The sequence below is a fragment of the Chlorocebus sabaeus genome, chromosome X (assembly GCF_047675955.1).
Source record: "Chlorocebus sabaeus isolate Y175 chromosome X, mChlSab1.0.hap1, whole genome shotgun sequence".
Classification (NCBI taxonomy): Eukaryota; Metazoa; Chordata; class Mammalia; order Primates; family Cercopithecidae; genus Chlorocebus; species Chlorocebus sabaeus.
The window spans coordinates 121,049,487-121,070,776 of NC_132933.1; the positions used below are offsets into that span (position 1 = coordinate 121,049,487).

General features: G+C 35.4%; 1 protein-coding gene across 2 annotated transcripts in view; it reads left to right on the forward strand.

Moving 5' to 3' along the window:
• The window catches only part of DMD (dystrophin), a 2,258,239-nt gene that overhangs the window by 1,589,561 nt on the left and 647,388 nt on the right, over positions 1-21,290 (forward strand). For both annotated transcript variants that reach the window (XM_037986581.2, XM_073013821.1), the window contains exon 51: positions 14,540-14,772. In XM_037986581.2, the coding sequence (XP_037842509.2) occupies positions 14,540-14,772 (233 nt within the window). The remainder of the gene's footprint in view (positions 1-14,539; positions 14,773-21,290) is intronic.

Sequence of the window (21,290 nt, forward strand, 5' to 3'; positions counted from 1 at the left end):
TTTCCACCATATTACAGGGCAAAAAGGAATAATTTTGCCAATTCAAAACTATGCACATATATAGTTTCCACCAGTATTTAGTAGTTATGTTTCTCCAGATGTATAATTCCTTTCCTTTCTGTTTTCTGTAGTTTGATAAACCCTAAATAGGAATTAATGTTGTTTCAGTTAGATTTATTATTTCTTTTATGTGGTTTAATTTAATGCAATAAGCTAGAGATTTTGTAACATATAACTTGATAAAAATTTTCTCCCTTCATATCTTTTAGTTTGAAAATAATGGATTAATATAGATTGTAATTTAACAGTAGAGGAAATACATTTTACTTTTAGTTCTTACCTACGTATCTTGGGAAAAAGGAAACATCATTTTTAAGGACTATTATTTTTCTACTAATGAAAAAAATAGCATGATTTTCCATTCTGGACTTTGTAATTAACTTTACCTTGGAATAGTTGAATCTTAAATATAACTTTATTGAAAAATGTATTTTCAAGTAATATTTTAAAATGCAAAATTTGTGTGATCTCTACAAAAAAGAACTCTCACATTCCAATGTGCTTATAGCTATAATAATCGGTTAAAAGAGACAAATTATAGAGAAGATATAGGTTGTGCCACTGAAATTACAAAATGTGAATTAGGGAAGTAAACGTGTAGAGTTTTGTATGCAATCAAAGTTAAGTTATTACCAGTTTAAAAATACCCTTATATAAGATGTAAAGAAAAGCGAAAACCTATAGTAGCAAAAGCAGAGCAAAAAGCTATGGTAGATATACAAAAGGTAAAAAGTAAGGAATCAAAGTATACTGTTAAACAAAACTGTCAAACCATAAAAGAAGACAACAAAAAAGGCACATAGGACAAAGTATCTACAAAACAATTAGAAAACAACTTTTTAAATGGCAGTAGTAAATTCCTACCTATCAATAACTACTTTGAATGTAAATGGATTAAATTCACCAGTCTAAAGATAGAGTGGCCAAATGGATTAAAACAACAAGACTCAACTACATGCTGCCCATAAGAGACTCACCTCACCTTTTAGGACACATGTTGACTGAAATAGAAGAGATATAAAAAGATATTTTGGTTTCCATGCAAATGGAAACCAGAAGAGAATGGGGATAGCCATACTTCTACCAGACAAAATAGGCTTTAAAATCAAAAACTAAAAAGACACAAAGGAGGTCATTAAATAATGATAAAAGGATCAATTCATCAAGAAAGTATAACAATTGTAAATATATATGCACCCAACGTTAGAGTACCTAAATATATAAAGCAAATATAAAGTGATAAAGAGAAAGAGATAAACTACAATACAAGAATAGTAGGGGACTTCTACCCCCAAATTCAACAATAGACAGAAAATCCACATTAAAAAATCAATAAGAATGCATTGGACTTTATGCGTTAGATCAAATAGACCTAACAGACATATACAGTACATCTCATCTAACAGCAGGAGAATACACATTCTTATCAAGTGCACAAGAAACAATTCTTCAGGGTAGATCACATGTTAGGCCACAAAATGAGTCCTGACAAATTTAACAAGATTGAAAGCACGTATTTTATGTAAAACAACGCCATCATGGAAAAAGTACTAGTGTAAACCAGGTTTAAATATGATTTACTGGCCGGGCGCGGTGGCTCAAGCCTGTAATCCCAGCACTTTGGGAGGCCGAGACGAGCGGATCACGAGGTCAGGAGATCGAGACCATCCTGGCTAACACGGTGAAACCCCGTCTCTACTAAAAACACAAAAAACTAGCCAGGCGAAGTGGCGGGCGCCTGTAGTCCCCGCTACTCGGGAGGCTGAGGCAGGAGAATGGCGTAAACCCGGGAGGCGGAGCTTGCAGTGAGCTGAGATCCGGCCACTGCACTCCAGCCCGGGCGACAGAGCAAGACTCCGTCTCAAAAAAAAAAATATGATTTACTGATTGTTTAAAAAGGAATTATCTTAGCCCTGATTTGATGGGATTTCCCCTTTGTAAGCAGCAAAAATAAGTTCAGAATGAAGCAACTCTGTAACAATACGGCTTCACAGATCTTTTTGAATAAACAAAGTTGGATATGTTTCTACTTCAGAAACCATTTACTGTGGGCTCACAGCTTTTCCATGTGCTCTTTACAGTCTTAATTTTAAACCCATTCATCAAAAGGATTAAGGCAATGAGATTCAAGTCCAAGACAATAGGAAGTGTGTGCTTCAAAACTGTCACGCTAATGCTCTGAGGAACATTGTTATTTCAATAGCATGATTTAAAACCACTGAAACGATATGTTTTATTTATGATTACCATTCATACTTTCAAAAAGAATTTGAGATGGTTTGGCAGGGATGTCTTAAAGAAACAAACACCAAATTTTTAATTTTGTGCTTGTAACAAGCAATTTTTCCTACATAAATGTTACCTTTTTTTCTACCCTTGATTTTGCTTTCTTTGGTATGGTTGGTAGTTATTGCACTTCTGGGCATAGTGTGCTTTTCTACAAGTTAAATAAAAACATAAATTGATTTTGATGTAGCTACTTTCACTATTTCAGTTAGTGTGTTTTCCATACCTGCAATTCATAACATGTTTACTGGCCCAGAACTTTAAAACCCAAGTTTGGCTCAACACAGTCACTTCAAACCAACTTAAGATAGCAGTTACATTTCCAAGGTCATTATGGAGACAGAGTTCAAGACTTCAGCATTTGAATTTATCAAGCTCATTCGTGTTTTAGTTACAGGAAGTGTTCATATTTCATGTAAGAAACAGCAACTCTGAGGATAAATTGAAACTCAAATATAACCAAGGAGTATAAAACTACTTTATAAGCCCTTCAACAGTAAATATGCCAACAATCCTCTGCAAACTTTGTGTCATTTGTTAGAGCATTCAATTGAATTATGTAACATGTGATACCAATACATAATTAACTTTTTTTTTTCTTTTTTGAGACCCAGTCTTGCTTTGTCTCCCAGGCTAGAGTGCAATGGCATGATCTCGGCTCACTGCAACCTCTGCCTCCTAGGTTCAAGCAATTCTCCTGCCTCCGCCTCCCAAGTAACTGGGATTACAGGCATGCGCCACCACACCTGGCTAATTTTGTACTTTTGGCAGAGACGGGGTTTCACCATAATGGTCAGGTTGGCCTTGAACTCCTGACCTCAGGTGTGCCACCACCTCAGCCTCCCAAAGTGCTGGGAGTACAGGAATGAGCCACAGCACCTGGCCTATAATTAACTTAAAAAATATTCTATTATTGAATGCCTGAAAAAATCATATTACTTCTATGTATTAAAAACAAACTATTACGTATATAGACCAGAGATATGGTGTCAGAGATGAGATATGGTGTCAGAGATGAGATATGCACATTGTTATTCAACAAATCTCTAGAATGTTTTCATCTCTCAAATCCAAAACTCCAAACCCATTGAAGAGCTCCCATTGCTCCCTGTACCCCAGCACTGGTAATACGACCATTCTACTTTCTGTTTCTAAAGAGTTTGACTACTTTAGATACATCATATAAATGGAAGCATGCAATATTTGTCATTTTATGACTGGCTTATTTCACTTAGCATAATGTCTTCAAGGTACACCTATGTTGTAGCATATGAAAGGATTTCCTTCTTTTTTGTGGCCGAGTAATATTCCATTGTGTCCTATACTACATTTTAAAATCCATTTTATTAACCAATGGACCTTTTAGTTACTTCAATTTTTGACTATTGTGAATAATGCCACAATTAATATGAGTGTGCAAATATCTCTTTTAGATACTGTTTTTAATTCTTTTGGATATACAGATGTTCATTGATTTACACTGGGATTACATCCCAATCAGCCCATAAGTTGAAAATATCATGTCAAAAATTAATTTAATATAGCTAACCTACCAAACATCATAGTTTAGCCTAGCCTACTTTAAATATGATCAGAACATGTGGATTAACCTACATCTGGGCAAAATCATTTGGCAACACACAGTACATTGTAGAGTATCAATTATTTATCCTCATGATGATGTGGTTTAATGGAAGATGTGGCTTACTGCTGCAACCCAATATCTTCTAGAAGAGAGTATCATATTGCGTATTACTAGCCCCAGAAAAGATCAAAATTCAAAATTTGAAGTATGGTTTCTTAATGAGTACATATCGCTTTCACACCATTGTAAAGTCCAAAAATTACAGGTTAGACCTTAGTAAGTTGGGGCCCATCTGTACACCCAGAAATGGGATTGCTAGATTATATGATAATTCTATTTTCATTTTTATTTTTTGAGGAACCTCCATAGTGGCTACACCTTTTTACATTCCCACCAACAATGTAGAAGTGTTTCAATTTCTCCACATCCTTGCCAACATATGTTATTTTCTGTTTGTGATCATGGTCATCTTCATGGTTGTGAGGTAATATCTCATTGTGGTTTTTATTTTTCATTTGCATTTCCCTGATGATTGATGATGTTGAGTATCTTTTCAGATGCTTGTTGGCTGTGTATATATTTTCTTTGGAGAAATGTCTATTTAAATCCTTGCCCATTTTTAAATCAGGTTAATTGTTTTTGATGAATTCCTTATTAATTACTCACCTCAGAGCCTTTCTTCTTAAAATACAGACTGCTCAGAGCCTTTCATCTAATTTACTAAATGTTGACCTTGAAGAAGTATTTTAATTTATCTGAATTTAGTTTCCTGTTCTATAAATTGAAAGTAATCATGTTTTCCCTATCCACACCAGAGCGGTATGGTGAAGAACCAGTGGAGAAAATGACTAAAACGGCATTTTTATGCTGTCCAAATTTTGTGCAAATATATTATAATTGATTCAAAAGAAAAGAGTCTATCTACATTTTCAGACTATTTAATATTGTTCCATTTACATTGCACTAATGGTTCCTCTGTCTTTTTTCTCCCTGATGAAGTTCTAGATTGAAACTCTGAGGAAACTGTAAATTAGAGTTATATAACACTGTTATATTAATTTGTATAACTTCCCTGTCTCTCTCTAAATATATATATTTAGACTGTATATACATATGCATATATATATTTAGAGAGTGAGATTACACCGAGGACTCTGCTTAGTACACTGCAACTTGCACCTCATTCTAATTGTGAAAACAACAACAAATTTTGATTGAGACTCTGTTATTTGTTAGACCTTTGGTTTTGTGAGGAAGGAAAAGATGATTCTGATAATTACATCAAATAGTTTATCATCTCCTCTGGTGGATGAGGCTTGTGAGGGCCTGACACATGGTAGAGGATCTTATTCATTATATAACAACTTTCAAAACACATTGCTAATTATTTTGCTGCTTAAGGTAAAAATGTAGCTCTCCCAAACAAATAAGATATTTAGACTGAATTCTGTAGAAAACACTACTTACCTCATTTTGCTTAGGTTTCACTGCAGAGTCTCATCTCTAACATTCAGGTAGGAGGAGCTCTATTTTAAAAAATTGAATAAACAAACCTAAATCAGAATAAATGATTTAATTCAGGAATTTTTTAAGGTGCTCAGAATTTTGGTAGAATAGCAGTGTATTTTCTATAATAAGAACTACACAATGTTCTCTAGCTGGTTATACTCAAATGGTTATATGGATTTTATTCCGATATCAGTTTTGCAATTGATGACCACCCTTCATCAATAGCATGGTCTTTATTATGGTTTCATCTGGCTTTTTCTTCCCTCGTCTTCTGCACTGGGCTGCCTACTCCTTGGCTCTTATTATTACATACTCTACTTTTTTCACATACAAAGCTCTTCGTGCACTAATAGTGAATTTCTGCTAAAACTGTTACTTTCTTCAAATATCCTATCAAATGCTGGCTGCCTGATTTATTGGCCTTATAGACTGACTATGTGAATCTTCCATTCTCTGTGGAATTCCATTCCACATTTTAACTTAAAGACTCTCTCTTTCCCAGCTGCGTTCTCTCTGCTGGATAAGCATTTTTCTTTTAATTTCTGTGGTAATGGGAAGGGAATTTTAAATCGTGTTTTGCGTACAAGTGTTTAATAGGTTAAAATGGATGCTGTATCAGCTATCTGTTGCTGTGTAACAAGCTACCCCAAATGTAGAGACTTAAAATAAGAATCATTATTTTTTTTAGCTCATGATTCTTGATTCTGCTTGGGGTTTGGTTCATCAAGGTAATTCTTTTGCTAGACTCAGCTGTGCTCATTCATGCACTCATGGTCAACTGGTAGTTGATGACCACATGTGGCATTCAAATGTCTGGTATAACTTTTTGGTTATAAGTTGAGACAGTGTGGGTGACAGGATCACTTGACTGTAATTATTCATCAGGCTAGCATAGTTCCATAGTGGTGGAAGGGTTCCAAGCATAGCCCAACACCCAAACATTTTTAAACCTCTGCTTACGTCATGTTTGCTGACACCTCATTAGCCGAAACAAGTGACTTGACCAATCCATATTCAAGGTGTGGAGAAATAGACTACAGCTCTTGATGGGAGAATCTGGAATATCTCTTGACAAAAGTGTAGATGCAAGAAGAGAATCTGTGGACATTTACTCTCTGGCAGAGATGCTGTCATTTTTGTCATTAAGACACTTCCTGTGTCATATTGTTTATTATTCATTGGCGGCCATAAGTTTGTTGTTTAGTGTTTCTTCAGTGCCTGCCCAGTATCATGTGGGAAAGAGAAGCCCTTAACAACTTCTCTTAATTTCTACTTCTGAGAAATGAGAGAAAACAAACTTGGATAGGCATAAATGATGTCCAGCACAAATTCTAAGCAGCTATATGAGAGGTGAGTGGATATGGAGAGATGGAAAATTCTTTTAATTGAGACATTCTCAACCATAAGCAATTTTTCTTTCCTCAGGAGGAATTTGGTAATGTCAGGAGACATTTTTGGTTGTACATCTAGGAGGGAGCTCTGGCCAGGGATACTGACAAGCAATTCAGATCCTACAATGCACAGGACAGCCACTCACGACAAAGAATTATCTGGGACAAACTGTTAATAGTGCTGAGATTGAGAAACCCTGCTTTTCACTGAGTGCATGTAGATTAATTCATATAATGTTAGTTATAGAAGGGCACTTAAATGATGCAAACTAAAACAGGAAAAGACAATGATTATTTCTCTATTCAAATTAGTGAAGGAAAGATATATGTTTAAAGTCAGGTTGGAGATATTTCTCAAGGGTAGTATTTAAGTTGTGAGTGGATACTGGATGCGCTTGATTGTTACAATCCATATTTTTATAGCTATATCAAATAATCTTCTCTCCCAAATTAAAATGGATATTAGATATATTTCACGGGTACCATATATTATAAGCTATAGCTCTTAGAATCAGAAGTATTTCAGTGATTAACAATTATTGCATATTGAATGAGACATGTAAGAAAGATGCCTGATGTCCTATGATTCTTAGAAATATGTGCAGTGGTTAAGCACATTGTCTTGGAAACATCACTTGTTAATGTGAGATCCTGAACAAGTTTCATTACCTTGGTAAAAGGGAGATGATAATACCTACCCTGAAGATTGTTCGTTAAAGGTGAAATAAAAGAGGGTTTACGAAGAACCTTGCCTGGCACATAAGAATCACTGAGTAAATGATGGGGGTGATGGCAGTGTTGGTGGTAATTTATCTTACTTATAAATAGTAGCAAATATTTATTTGGATCATATTTTTAATAGCAAGAAATAATCTATTAAAATGTAAGCGAATAGCACCATTAAACTTTTAAAATCCATGGCTCCCAAACTTAGCATTTTTTTTTCTGAAATCCAGAAATACAAATGGTAATCATGAAACCTTGAGTTCGGTACTCTGGCCTTGCCTATATAGAGTGCAAGCATTTATTTTTCTAAAATGAGAATTATTGATAATAGATGTGTCATATATTTTATTTACTCTTTAGAGTGACAGAAAAGAATGCAGACAAAAATAAGTGTTTATGTGTTCATAGTGTTGGTTTCTAATTTTCCAACTTGTACGTGCAGACTGTAAAGATGTGAAATTCTTCCTTACCTACACAGTAGATTGTTCTTTCTCTGAATCTAGACATAACTTCAAATTTTCTTAAGAAGTTCTCTTGAACTCTTAAGTAATTCATTAATCCACATGCCATCCTTTCAAATATTCAAAAAGAAAATATTCTCCAATGTTGCTTACATGGAGGAGAGTTATTTTATCTACTAGTAAATGGAAGTTGCTAACAATCTTTCCTATTCCCCATAGTATTAAATAGTAATGCAATTTGAGCACATATAACGTTGCTGTCCTCTGTTGAAATGGAATGATAAGGAGGAAGGGAATATTTAACAGCACTTTTTAGATATTCCCTCATAGAATTGTTAATGTGAGTCCAATAACTTATTTTGTAAGTTGAGTGATTTTTCAAATATAAAAATAAATCAAACAAAAAAAGTTACCCACATTCAATAAAGCTAGAAATAGAGTATGTGCTTCTTGCTTTCTTATCAACCAAAGGAGACCTGTGAATTACAGGAAAACCACGTGTGAATACTTCAAAGGAAATATGCCAAACACATTGTGTGTGTGTTTTAAAAGATTTAGTAGCCCCTTTAAAGCTCTAAGTAAAGCTGTTAGTCTGACTAATCATGTACTCCTGAAACCAATTAAATTTTCAGACTAGAGAAATGTTCTTCAAACACTTGAAAAAAATAAGAGTTCCTTCCTAAAGCCAACACCTTTTAATTAACAAAATACTCAGAGCAAAGCTGTGGTTTGCAATAGTATATTACACCTACCGTTATTCATGCTACCATTCTGGTGTACCAAACTCAATTCATTTCAGCTATTTTGAGCTTGATTTTCTGTCTGCTTATGGAGGGAAAATCACAGTTTTAGTAGAGTCATTTTAATTTTCTAATGAATACATGAGAAAGGTATTATGTTACATAGTATGTCCTCAGACTATTCAGATGCCCTTTCTCTCTCTTGCTCTGTCTCTGTCTCTCTTTACACACACCCACACCCACACACACATGCATACAATGTGTGTATCTATCTGTCTACCCAGATATACAGTTTAATTTTGTACATTGTAATACATCTGGTTTCTGGCATAAGGTAATTTAGCAAAAAAACAAACAAGACCCACCCAAATCTGTTACTGGAGGAACCTTTCATAGCATAACATCAGAAAGACTATTCTCAGTAAGGACCCTAGGCAGGAAAGGACAATTCCTCTGGTGGACTTGAGAAGAATACCCTTAGTCTCTGAGATGGTTAGAGAGGCTGATATATGAGCCAGCGAATCCCAGAGCCAGCTTCTTGTAACCCAAAATAGGGGCATAAGGCAAGGGGTGAACCCCCAGGCATGATCAGACTTGGGGTTAAGGTTAAATAGGGTACAGAGGAAAGGATTTCCGCCAGCTGGAAGGGAAGCCATTTTCCATGCTCCTTAGGGATGACAACTGGAGACCCAGCCCAGAACATCATTGAAAATTCTGTGTAATAGTTTATATATCCTAACTCTTTACCCATTCTAGATTATGGGTTCAGGCGCTCTTAGCAAAACAAATCCTCTTTCAGTCTTTTAAAATGTAGAGTTAACAGGAAATATCCTTGGCACAACAATATGACCCTGCCTGACCCTTAGAACTATGAACAGGTTACTCAGACTCTGTGAAACCAGTAACAGATCTGACCAGCCTACACTTCACTGAAAAGGGTGATTTGCATATATTTCTAATACTATGACATGATGGAAAAGAAAGAACCTCATATGTGTTAGATAGAGGTAAAGGCATCTGAAAGTGCAATAAGAATCAATGTGATATGTGTAATAAAATAAGATAAATAGGCCAGGCGCGGTGGCTCATGCCTATAATACTAGCATTTTGGGAGGCCGAGGCGGGCGGATCATGAGGTCAGGAGATTGAATCCATCCTAGTCAACATGGTGAAACTCCATCTCTACTAAAATACAAAAAATTAGCCGGGCATGGTGGAAAATGCCTGCAGTCCCAGATACTCGGGAGGCTGAGGCAGGGGAATCGCTTGAACCCATGAGGCAGAGGTTGCAGTGAGCTGAGATCACACCACTGCACTCCAGCCTGGCAACAGAGCAATACTCCATCTCAAAAAAAAAAAAAAAAAAAAAAAAGATAATTTTTTTCAGAACCTCAGAACTTCTCCTTTGAAACACTTTGATTAAAAAATGAAAAAATATATGCATGCATGAACCTAGAGGCAAGTCTTTTTAGAAAACATAAAATATTTTAAGTAATTTTTTCTGAACAGAATTGGCTCTAATGTGTGAGAGGTCTATGAAGATTAGCCTCTTGCTACTTTATGTTTTAAAGTATATTCCTTGAGACCCAAAGTTTCTGACTTTAGAAAACAACTCTCAACTACTATCGGCTATCCTCTAGACACTTTCAAAATCCTCTAAAACCTAATAGTGGTGCAAGATTTTGTCTTTCCTAGTGATAACTAGATTTAAGTAAGAAAATGCTAAAGACTAAAAAGTGTTTAGGACCCACAAGAAAGGTATAATTCTGTTCCTCATAGAGATATTTTAGTTACACACTTCTTATTCTGATCCTCCCCAAAACATAGAAATCTAGAGTTGGCATTTAAAGAGAAAATGAGATTTTTGTCTGGAAACAGGAGAGAAAAGTTTTCAAGAAGTATGGAAAGCATATGAAAGGGCACAAGGTTTGAAATGGCCTGTACTCATGAGAGAATGCAGAATACACATGGGTGTGGAGGAGCCTGGAAAGAATGGAGAGAAGTAAGGCTGGAGTATCAAGTATGGTTCAGAGTACAGAGCATAAAATCCCATACGAATGTAGAACATGAGAAGCCAATAACCATTGTGTGAGAAACACACGGAAAAGAGGAAGAAAAAAGTCCACATAGTGTACTTACAGTCAAAACAATCCTAGGAGGTGACTTACATGTATCATGTCATAAAATCCGTAACACAATTCCATTAGATGGGTACTGTTTTCATAGTTACACAAGTGAAAACTCTTGAGGGTCAAGATGTTCAGTGTAGCAGGCACAGTATAATTTCTTGGCTCAAGATGCCTCCAATGTCAGTGAACATTACTTTCCCAAGACTGTCTATTTAGGAAATAGTAAGGCCAATTGTCTATGAAGGAAGTACTGTTATAATCGCCATTTTACGGAGGAGTAAATGGAGATTCAGAGAGGTTAAGTCATCTGACTATAGTTACACAGCTACAAAAAAAAATAGAGCAAGGATTCAAATACAGCAATCTGGTCCTAGAAAGCCTAAATATTCTACACCCTGCTTTCTGATTCAGAGCAATTTCCTGCTTTTCTCCCTTCGATAGAAAAAAATGTATGTGTGTGGGGTTGGGGGCAAATAAATTGACTGGCTATATTTTCTCTCTTTAATATTTGATCTTTCATTGTCTGCCCCAAGCAGTGGGTCTTCCTCCTTTATCTTCTTCTTGTGAAAATAGCTAAAATCACCTAACTGGTAAAAACCTAGGCAGGTTTTGTGTTCTAGCCTCCATTCTTCCAGTCTAATGGGAGGTTGTTAAATTTTGGTACTCATTGTATGTAGAAGACCTCTAAGTTCGCTAAAGAGCTTACTGCACATTGATTTTTTTTTTTAGATTCAAAAGGAATCAATTGAGCACCTCCTATACTCCAGGACATGTGCAAGATGCAAGAGATAGAGCAGTAAAAAAGTCTGATACGGTTTCCCCTCCCTTTCCCAGCTGTGTACAGATGTTCTTCAGGTGGTAAATGCTGGAGAAGAGGAGACCAGAAATACTGGCCTGATGGGTCTATAGATGAGATTATCTGCCCATGACTGGTGCAGAGATGGCTGCATTGCTAGACCTCTCCATCGTCCTCTGAATATGTGTCTGCTAATTTATTATCCCAGTGGCATATTTAGTCATCATGAACCATCCTCCCTTTTTGAGTCTCAGGCCCTGGTCTTGCTTTTCAATAGACTCCCTCCCTCTCTTCCTTCCTCTTTCCTTCCCAGACTGCTTGACTTCCTGACTTCCTGACTTCCTTCCTTCCTTCCTTCCTTCCTGCCTTCCTGCCTTCCTGCCTTGTCTTGCCTTGCTTTTCAATTGATTCCCTCACACCCTCCCTTCCTCCTTGTTTCCTCCCTCCCTCCCTGACTTCCTGACTTCCTTCCTTCTTTCCTTCTTCTTTTCTGTCTTTTTCCAGACGTGCTTTTCAGGAAACAGTGGTCTGCTTGTTGAAGTCTGATAATTTTCTACTTCCTCATCCTCCACTCTATTGAAATTTAGTGTGACATGATCATTTCCACCTCATTAGGTACTTCTTTCATGGTCAGAAGTAAGTCTGGAGAAAAAAAAAAAAAAAAATCTCTTGTTTCTGCTCTCATTTGAGGGTCAAATTTTCAATAAGTCACTTTTTAAAAAAGCATTTTCTGACACTTCCCATAAGCTTGAAATCCTCCTAAACTGCTGTATATTGCCTCCGTATACATTGTGTATCTATTTTAGGAACACTCCATCCACATTTGCCAGTCAGCCTGGTGTTCTGCAGTTAGTTCCTACAGTGATATTTTAATTTAGCTCTCTTTTCATCCTCACACATGCATCCTTTCTGGATATTTAGCTCCTTTCCTGGAATCCCTTTTAAGATTTCTAGATCTTGTTTGCTTCCATGATTTCTTCTCCTGGACTGTGACACAAAACGCTATTCCTTCTTTACATTACATTTAATTCTTTATAGAAAGAGCCTCAGAGTAGTCAGATAGCTTTGAGAAACAAAATTTTTTCTTTATCACCTCAGTGTTACTGCCTTTGAATCATTATTTCTTGACATAAATTTCTTTATTCTGATACTTAAAACACTATTTTTTTCTGTCTGCATTGATCAATATTAGTTCCTTCATTCACAGAAAACTGTTAGTGTCCCTGAGAAGCTTGAAAGACAAGAAACATTCTTCCATTCTACTCATCTTCTTCTCTAATGAGGAAACAACCTTAAAAACACAGTTACATGGCCATAAAAATTAATGAATGGCTACCTCAGAATGAAAATTCAATGTCTCATTTTTTTTTAGTGTTCTTAGAATAGTTCACTAGTTGTCCATGCCTCTGAGTCTCCTGTTGAGATGTCTTTTGCAGCTTTCCTTGAAACCTTTTATTCCGAACTACATAGTCCAATAATTTTGCCACCAATCTTCTGGTTATATTATGCTCCTGAGTTCATTGTCTATAAACTTGATTAGGCATTCCTTCCCCTCGCCACTCACCTCTGATAACCCAGCTGTGTGTTGGTATTTAGTATGAATTCACACCAGCAAGTTCAGCTCTTTTCAATCAATATAGGGCCACACAGAGACCTTTGACTGACTACTCCCGAAGTATTTCACATTTTGGGGCCTTATCTCCAGTTTTTCACCACAGTTGTTCATCACTGTGTTTCTTACTAGCCAAATGTTTATAAAAACATTAATACCTAACATTATTGATTACCTACTATAGTGTCAGGTGCTGTAATAATATTATTGTGATGATGATTATGCTGTTGTTTCTGGCATTGTCATACATGTGTTGCTTGTACTACTCATTGAATCTACACAACTGCCCTTATGACATTTACCCTATTATTATTCCTCTTTTAAGGTAAATATATGAAAAATGCTTCCCACTTTGCCTTGCTTACTGCTAGTGTTGAACAAATGTTACAGCTGAAACTTAGAGAGGTTATGTGGCTTAACCAAGGTCCCAGAGTTCCTAAGGCAGAGAGTAGGATTGTCTACCAAGCATTCTGATTCTAGTACTATACATCTTAACCATTATCATAGGCTGACTTGCTCTACAGTGTCCAACACTATTCATATTACAATTTATTTAATGACTTTGAAACAGTGTTTCATGTCTAAATAGAAGAACTAGCTCTCATTTTTAAGAAAATATTGTATCTCGGTTTTTCTTCGCTGCTAGCCAGTTTACTAACAATTTGAAATAAAAAGAAAAAAAAAATGATAAACTGCTCCCAGTATAAAATACAGAGCTAAGACAGGAACATTTCATTGACTTTGATTTCCCTAGGGTCCAGCTCTGAATTAATTTACTTCCTGTTCAAGGGAATTTTAAGTCAGAAAGAACATCTTATCCCATCTTGTTTTGCCTTTTTTTTCCCTTGAATGAAAAAAAATAAGTAAAATGTATTCCCCTGGCAAGGTCTGAAAACTTTTGTTTTCTTCACCACTTCCGCAATGTATATTATTGTTATTGAGAAGACTTATTTAACTTAAATTACTTGTCCAGGCACGAGAATGAGCAAAATCATTTTTTAAAAAAATTGTTAAATGTATATTAATGAAAAGATTGAATCTTTTAATTTTCTACCATGTATTGCTGAACAAAGTGTCCACATTGTTAGAAAAAGATATAGAATGTCATGAATAAGAGTTTGGCTCAAATTGTTACTCTTCAATTAAATTTGACTTATTGTTATTGGAATTGGCTCTTTAGCTTGTGTTTCTAATTTTTCTTTTTCTTCTTTTTTCCTTTTTGCAAAAAACCCAAAATATTTTAGCTCCTAGTCAGACTGTTACTCTGGTGACACAACCTGTGGTTACTAAGGAAACTGCCATCTCCAAACTAGAAATGCCATCTTCCTTGATGTTGGAGGTACCTGCTCTGGCAGATTTCAACCGGGCTTGGACAGAACTTACCGACTGGCTTTCTCTGCTTGGTCGAGTTATAAAATCACAGAGGGTGATGGTGGGTGACCTTGAGGATATCAACGAGATGATCATCAAGCAGAAGGTATGAGAAAAAAATGATAAAAGTTGGCAGAAGTTTTTCTTTAAAATGAAGATTTTCCACCCATCACTTTACTCTCCTAAACCATTTCCCACCAGTTCTTAGGCAACTGTTTCTCTCTCAGCAAACACACATTACTCTCACTGTTCAGCCTAAGTATAATCAAGGATATAAATTAATGCAATTAACAAAAGTAGCCATACATTAAAAAGGAAATATACAAAAAAAGCAGAAACCTTACAAGAATAGTTGGCTGAGTTAAATTTACTAAACAACCTGGTATTTTAAAAATCTGTTTTATACCAAATAAATCACTCAATGGAGCTATTTACATTTAAACTGTTTGTTTTGGCACTATGTAGCCCAACATATTGCAGAGTCAAATATAATAGTCTGGAAATTGATTATTATCTTCTCTTCTAAGTTGTCTGTGCCAGTTTTCCTCCTCCAGTGATAAGGATTATTGAAAAAGAGATATAAATTAAAAAGAGAAAAGTAACAAAACATAAGATATTTTAAAATACCCTAGATCTTAATGTTGGCATTTACACAATGCCATGTTCAAATGAACATGTTTTTAATACAAATAGTTCATTTTTCAGCCTCAGTGTAATCTATTTGATAAAATTATGACATCAACTAGAAGCATTAGAATATATTTATGTAAATATGGTTTACGTAACTAGATCAAATATACTATACATCTTTTATATATGTGAATGGTTAAGAAAAATAATTTTGGAATTGTTATACATTAAAGTTTTTTCACTTGTAACAGCTTTCAAGTCTTTCTAAAGAAATAGGAAGTTGTGCTGAAGGTATTTAGGTATTAAAGTACTACCGTTTGAAAAAACAAGAAGTGAGGCAGACAGAGTAAGGGGAATTTCTTTGTAAAATAAATTTCAGCAATTCAGTAGGAATAAAGTAATTTGATAGTAAACAACCTGCATTTAAAGGCCTTGGGCTTGAATACAGAAGACCTGAATTCAGTGCCATTTGCAAATGATGACTGTGGTCAAGCCATCTCGGGATCTTGGTTTCCTATTCTGAGTACAGAGCACACAGAATACACATTCACATTCACAATATAGTTATGGATATGGATGTATATAAATATATGTAAATACCACATATATGTACATGAAAATTTGTTTTACTTTTGCTTTATAAAAAGTAATTATAGCCACATTTTTCAGAAAACGTAACTGAGGCTCATAGATATCAAATTCCCAGTAAGTAGCAGAACAAGGATTCAAATCCAAGTCCGTTTGATTCCTAAGCCAGTGTTATTACTTGATACATATACTGCAGGCAGTACATGTATCAAGTAATACATATACTACAAGTAATACATACTATTGCTGCAGTAATAACTGTAACTGCAATTACTATTTAGTGATTTGTATGTAGATGTAGATGTAGTCTATGTCAGACACTATGCTGAGCATTTTATAGTTGCTATGTACCAATACATACAGAAACAAGAAGTATGTTCTTTCACAATATCATATTGAGTTATATAATACTCCCAGGACTTTTATTTACCAAAGGAAACAATATTTTATAACATTTAAAGCCCAGGTTTTGAAGTTAGATTGTTTGGGTTCAAAGCTGGGCTCCCAAGCTGTGTGACCTTGAGTAAGTTATTCAGCCTCCCTGAGTCCAAGTTTATCTATCTATAAAATGGATAGTTGTACTATCTGCCTTGCAGTTTGTTAACAGAATTAAGTTTGTTGGTACATGAAAAATGCTTCCCACTTTGCCTTGCTTACTGCTTACTGCTAGTATTGAACAAATGTTAGTAATTATATTTGGTTCCACCACGAACTCTAGAAATCTAACCAATGATGGCATTTATATTATGCAAACTGTATATCGCATCATAATACTATATGGAAATGAGAGCTTGTTTCCACTTCTGTACCCTACTCTACCATTGACATTATAGCTTCCTGCAGAAGTTACCTAATAATAGATTGGGAGAGAAAGTCCACACTTCCTTGTGACAGGTTTGCGGGTCATGCATTTAGGGAAGCCATTGATGTGCTCAGTAGTCTCCAGAGTTCTCTAAATAAATTTGTCCTTTTCAGAAAGGACTACTAATTTGATGCCGCCTCGCAGAGATTGTCTTTAAATATAGGTCAAAAACTAACGTAGAGGGCCAGGTGCAATTTTTCACACCTGCAGTCCCAGCGCTTTGGGAGGCTGAGGCAGATGGATCACTTGAGGTCAGGAGTTTGAGACCAGCATGGTCAACATGGCAAAACCACATCTCTACTGCAAATAAAAAAATTAGCTGGTGTGGTGGCACATGCCTATAATCCCAGCTACTAGGGAGGCTGAGGCAGGAGAATCACTTGAATCCTTGACCAGAGAGGTTCCATTGAGCCGAGATTGCGCCATTGTACTCCAGCCTGTGCGGCAGAATGAGACTCCGTCTCAGAAAAAAAATAATAATAATGTAGGGGAAAAAATCAAAAGCCATTTCTGAGACACAAAAATATAGGATTTATAAATTATATATAGTATAAAAATATTTTTAAAATATTATATATAGCATATTATATATAATGATATATAATGTATATATATTTATAAAAAATCTAATCTCCCTTCTCTTGCTTGCTGAATAGTGGGATGCTTTGCCTGTCTCTTCCGCTTATATTAAAAAATAATTAATAAAGACATTGTCAGTTCTTGGCTTTTATTGCCTCAATCACCAAATTGTCAGTAAAATGGCCGTAAATAATCATTAAACAAATATCTGTGAGAGGGGAAATAAGAAGGAGAAGTAAGTGTGGGGAAGATTTTATTATAATTTCAGGAAATCAATATCAATTTTATGTAAAGTTTTAAATAAAGCAATCTCAACATTAATGTTTGATGTGTGAAAAATTAGGCAAAATTCGAAAAGGGCTTTATAAACTGAAAAAAAACTTTACTAACACCTATCCATTTTTATTATTTTAACCAACTTCTATTGAGCTGCCACTAAGTACCTGGGAAATATAAAGTTGTACAACATAGAATGTGCAGGTAAAAGAGGTTGAAGGAAGAAAATAATAACACTATGATAGAGATAAATTTTGGGATAATAGCTAACACATACTTAGCACTAATGATATGCTAGTCATTGATCTAAGTACTTCATGTGAATTATTTAATGCTTACAACATCACTGTGAGGTAAATACAGAGGCACAGTAAGGATAATAACCTGACTGAGATCAAGGAAGAAAGAGACAATGATGAGATATGAACTCAAGCAGTTTGGTTCCAGAGTCCTCTCCCTTAAACCTCATAGTTTTCAACTTCTTTGATATTGTGTGAGTGATGCTGTTGGGGCTTTCTTCGGGGAAAACTAAGCCAGGAGAGAGAACAGATGCTATTGAGATATTCCTGAAGAAGATAAAACTTAAGCCAAGCATTAAAGAATGAGTTGGAATTACCTAGCTAGATAAAACGAGAAGGACAATCCAGGCAGAGGGAGCAGACTGTGCTTTTCACTGAGGTGGAAAAAAACAGAGTATGTCATAGGAATTGTGATTCCATATGGCTGAAGTTAAGGGTATATGATGAGAAGAAATTGATGAGGTTGAATAGAGAGGACTGGGGCTAAATAATGGGAATCCTTTGTTGCCAGACTGAGGAATTTTGATGATGGCCTACAGGCAGTGGCAACCCTGAAAGGATTGTAAACAGGAAAATAAAATCATCAAATATAGTTTAGTTGCCTATCAATTAGAGCTCTCTGGATGCAAGCAACAGAAATCATTCTCTGATTAAATCAGGCAGAAAGTAAATGTGCTGTAATTAGCACAAAGGCAATGGAACAAAACTTACAAAAGGAAAAAGAATCTGAGCATGCCTTTCTGGGCATGCGGCTAGCAAGAAGTATTCCAGTCTGTTTGTGATACTCTCTTTTCTCCATCCTGTGTGTAACTCTGTTCAAATTTTAAAGTCTTAAAAGAGAATCCAGTTCACCTTGCTTGGGTCACATGTTAATACATGAGCTAGAAGAGAGCAGAAAATTTTATTTAAATCCCTCTCCTCCCAAAGTCTCAAAATTAGGGAAAGGCAATTCTCCCGAATAGCAACTGGGGTCTGTTGACAATAGACAAGGAAAAGGTTCTGACCAACCACTGAACAATAATTGTCCACTGAACTCAGTCAAGAACATGTGGAATAAGTTGGAGGACAGAGCAAATAAAGGAGATTTGTAGGAGGTAATTATTATGTTCTAAAGCAAGCTTGTTCAACTCATGGCCTGTGAGTCACATGTGGCCCAGGATGGCTTTGAATGTGACCCAACACAAATTTGTAAACTTAAAACATGAATTACTTTTTGTGATTTTTTTTTTTTCACTCATCAGTTGTCATTAGTGTTAGTGTATTTTATGTGTGGCCCAGGACAATTCTTCCAATGTGGCCCAGGGAAGCCAAAAGATTGGATACAGCTGATCTAAAGCAACAGGGTCATCTACTCAACTTTGCAACATGTAGACCTGAAATAAAGACCATCCATATACCAATACCTCAAATATAAATTTGTTTGATTATGACACGTACAAAAATTAGTTCTCAGTAAATGTAGATAGCTTGAAGGATAATGTGAATGCAATGTGATAAGGAAACTTCATATTGAACAGATTGGAATGTGAGGATTATAATTTATAATTCCAAAGCATCAGAAGTTAGATAAGATAATGCAATAAGACATTTTATGATTCAAGGCGAAGTTAGTTATGAGATTCAGACCAAACCTTAGACACACAGTAATTGAAATATTTGCCACAGAAAGGGTATAAGGACATGACATTCAAGTAAGCTAGCCTTTTACTAGCTTTAGACTTTGAACTCAGAAAACATATTTGGTGAAAAACTTATGGTCTCCTTTAGTATGTATTGCTTGATTAAAGTATTATTTTAGAAAATGGTGAGCTGCTCCCACGTTGAAATAAAAATAATTTTTACTAAGTGAATTATATTCAGTAAAAAATGGAAGCTATAATTACAACTTTAATTTTTTTAAATTTTAAGAATACAGCCATTTAAAAAAATTAAGCAAATCTGCTTCATTGTAGACAGTAGAAAACATACCATTACCTTTTAGAAGAATAGAGATGTGAAATATGCAAATTAAGCCTTTAGAAGTAAAACACACATGAAGTTCAAAGTTTAATTTCTAGAATTGTGAATCAATAGCAGTGGATGATTTGTACTTTATAGCTTAGTGTCAGAGAAATCTGATTAAAAAATGCTTTTTTCTATTTCATCACGTTTAAGTAAAATTGCTCTGAAACAACAATATTTGACAATAATTAGCAGTTTTCTTTGTTGACGTAATCTATCAAATGAAGGGAAAAATATGTCCTGGGTTTTGCTCTGAGAGTGATTATTAAATCTGACCCTTAAGGAAAGGAAAGAGAAAACAAAGAAGGGAGGAAAGGAAGGGAAGGAAGGAGGAGGAAAGGGAGAAAAAGGAAGGAAGAGAGGAAGGCAAGCAGGAAAAAGGGGTAGGAGGGAGAAAAAAGAAATGAAAGAGGGATGGAAGGAGACAGGAGGGAGAGAGGTGGAGGGGGAAATATGAAGAGAGGTTTGCGGCAGTGGAGACTAGTGTTGCTATCAACAAATAGAATTTAGATGGCCATATGATATTATTTTTCATAATACTGGTGTCTGATGACCTGTACTGAGTCAATTGTAGTCTTTTTTCAATTCTGTTTGGCCAGGTGTTCAGGGTAATTCACCACAAAATCTCAACCACTGCACTTGTATTGAATAAAGAACTGAATTGGCAAAGGCATTTTATCCTCCAATAAGACCTCTCCAGACTGGGGTTGAGACAAATTGGCCAATCTGGACAAGATGATAATAGCATTGTTCAAGATTCATTTTTAACCACACATTGCACTGTTACCTGGGAGATTTCATTATCTAAAGATTGAATGAGCAGTTTTAGTGGGTACAGTGTATATTTAAATGGGATATAATTATTTGAATGAATTTAATTTTTGTTATTGTTAAGGTCAAAGTACTTAATAAAAATTATGATTTTTTAAAACTCTGCCTATACACAAAAAGCATTTGAATTAGCTACAGAATAATTCTGATTATAACTTTTGTTGAGTAAATTCGGTCAAAATCTGACTACTAAACAACTTGTATAGTGTAGCCCTGGAAGAATTGATGGGACAATGTGTGGGTAAAGTGGCATTGGCTATTTAAACTAAAAGTAATACAAAACAGAATGTTTTTGGTTTTATTCTATTGTCACGAACCCAGCAGAAAGTGGGTATTACAGATAGTTTCTCTTATTCAACAAATGAGAGGACTTATAGACAATTTAGTTAATTGATCTAAAGTCACTTAGTAAATGTAATTGTCCTAACACAAACCCAGACCCCCAGACCTCTTGGGAATAGATAATGTTTCTTACTTCTTTTCTATTTTCTCAGCCACCCCCCTCAACTTCTTACACATCTCATTTCTCTATCCAAATTATAACAAAACAAAGTAAAC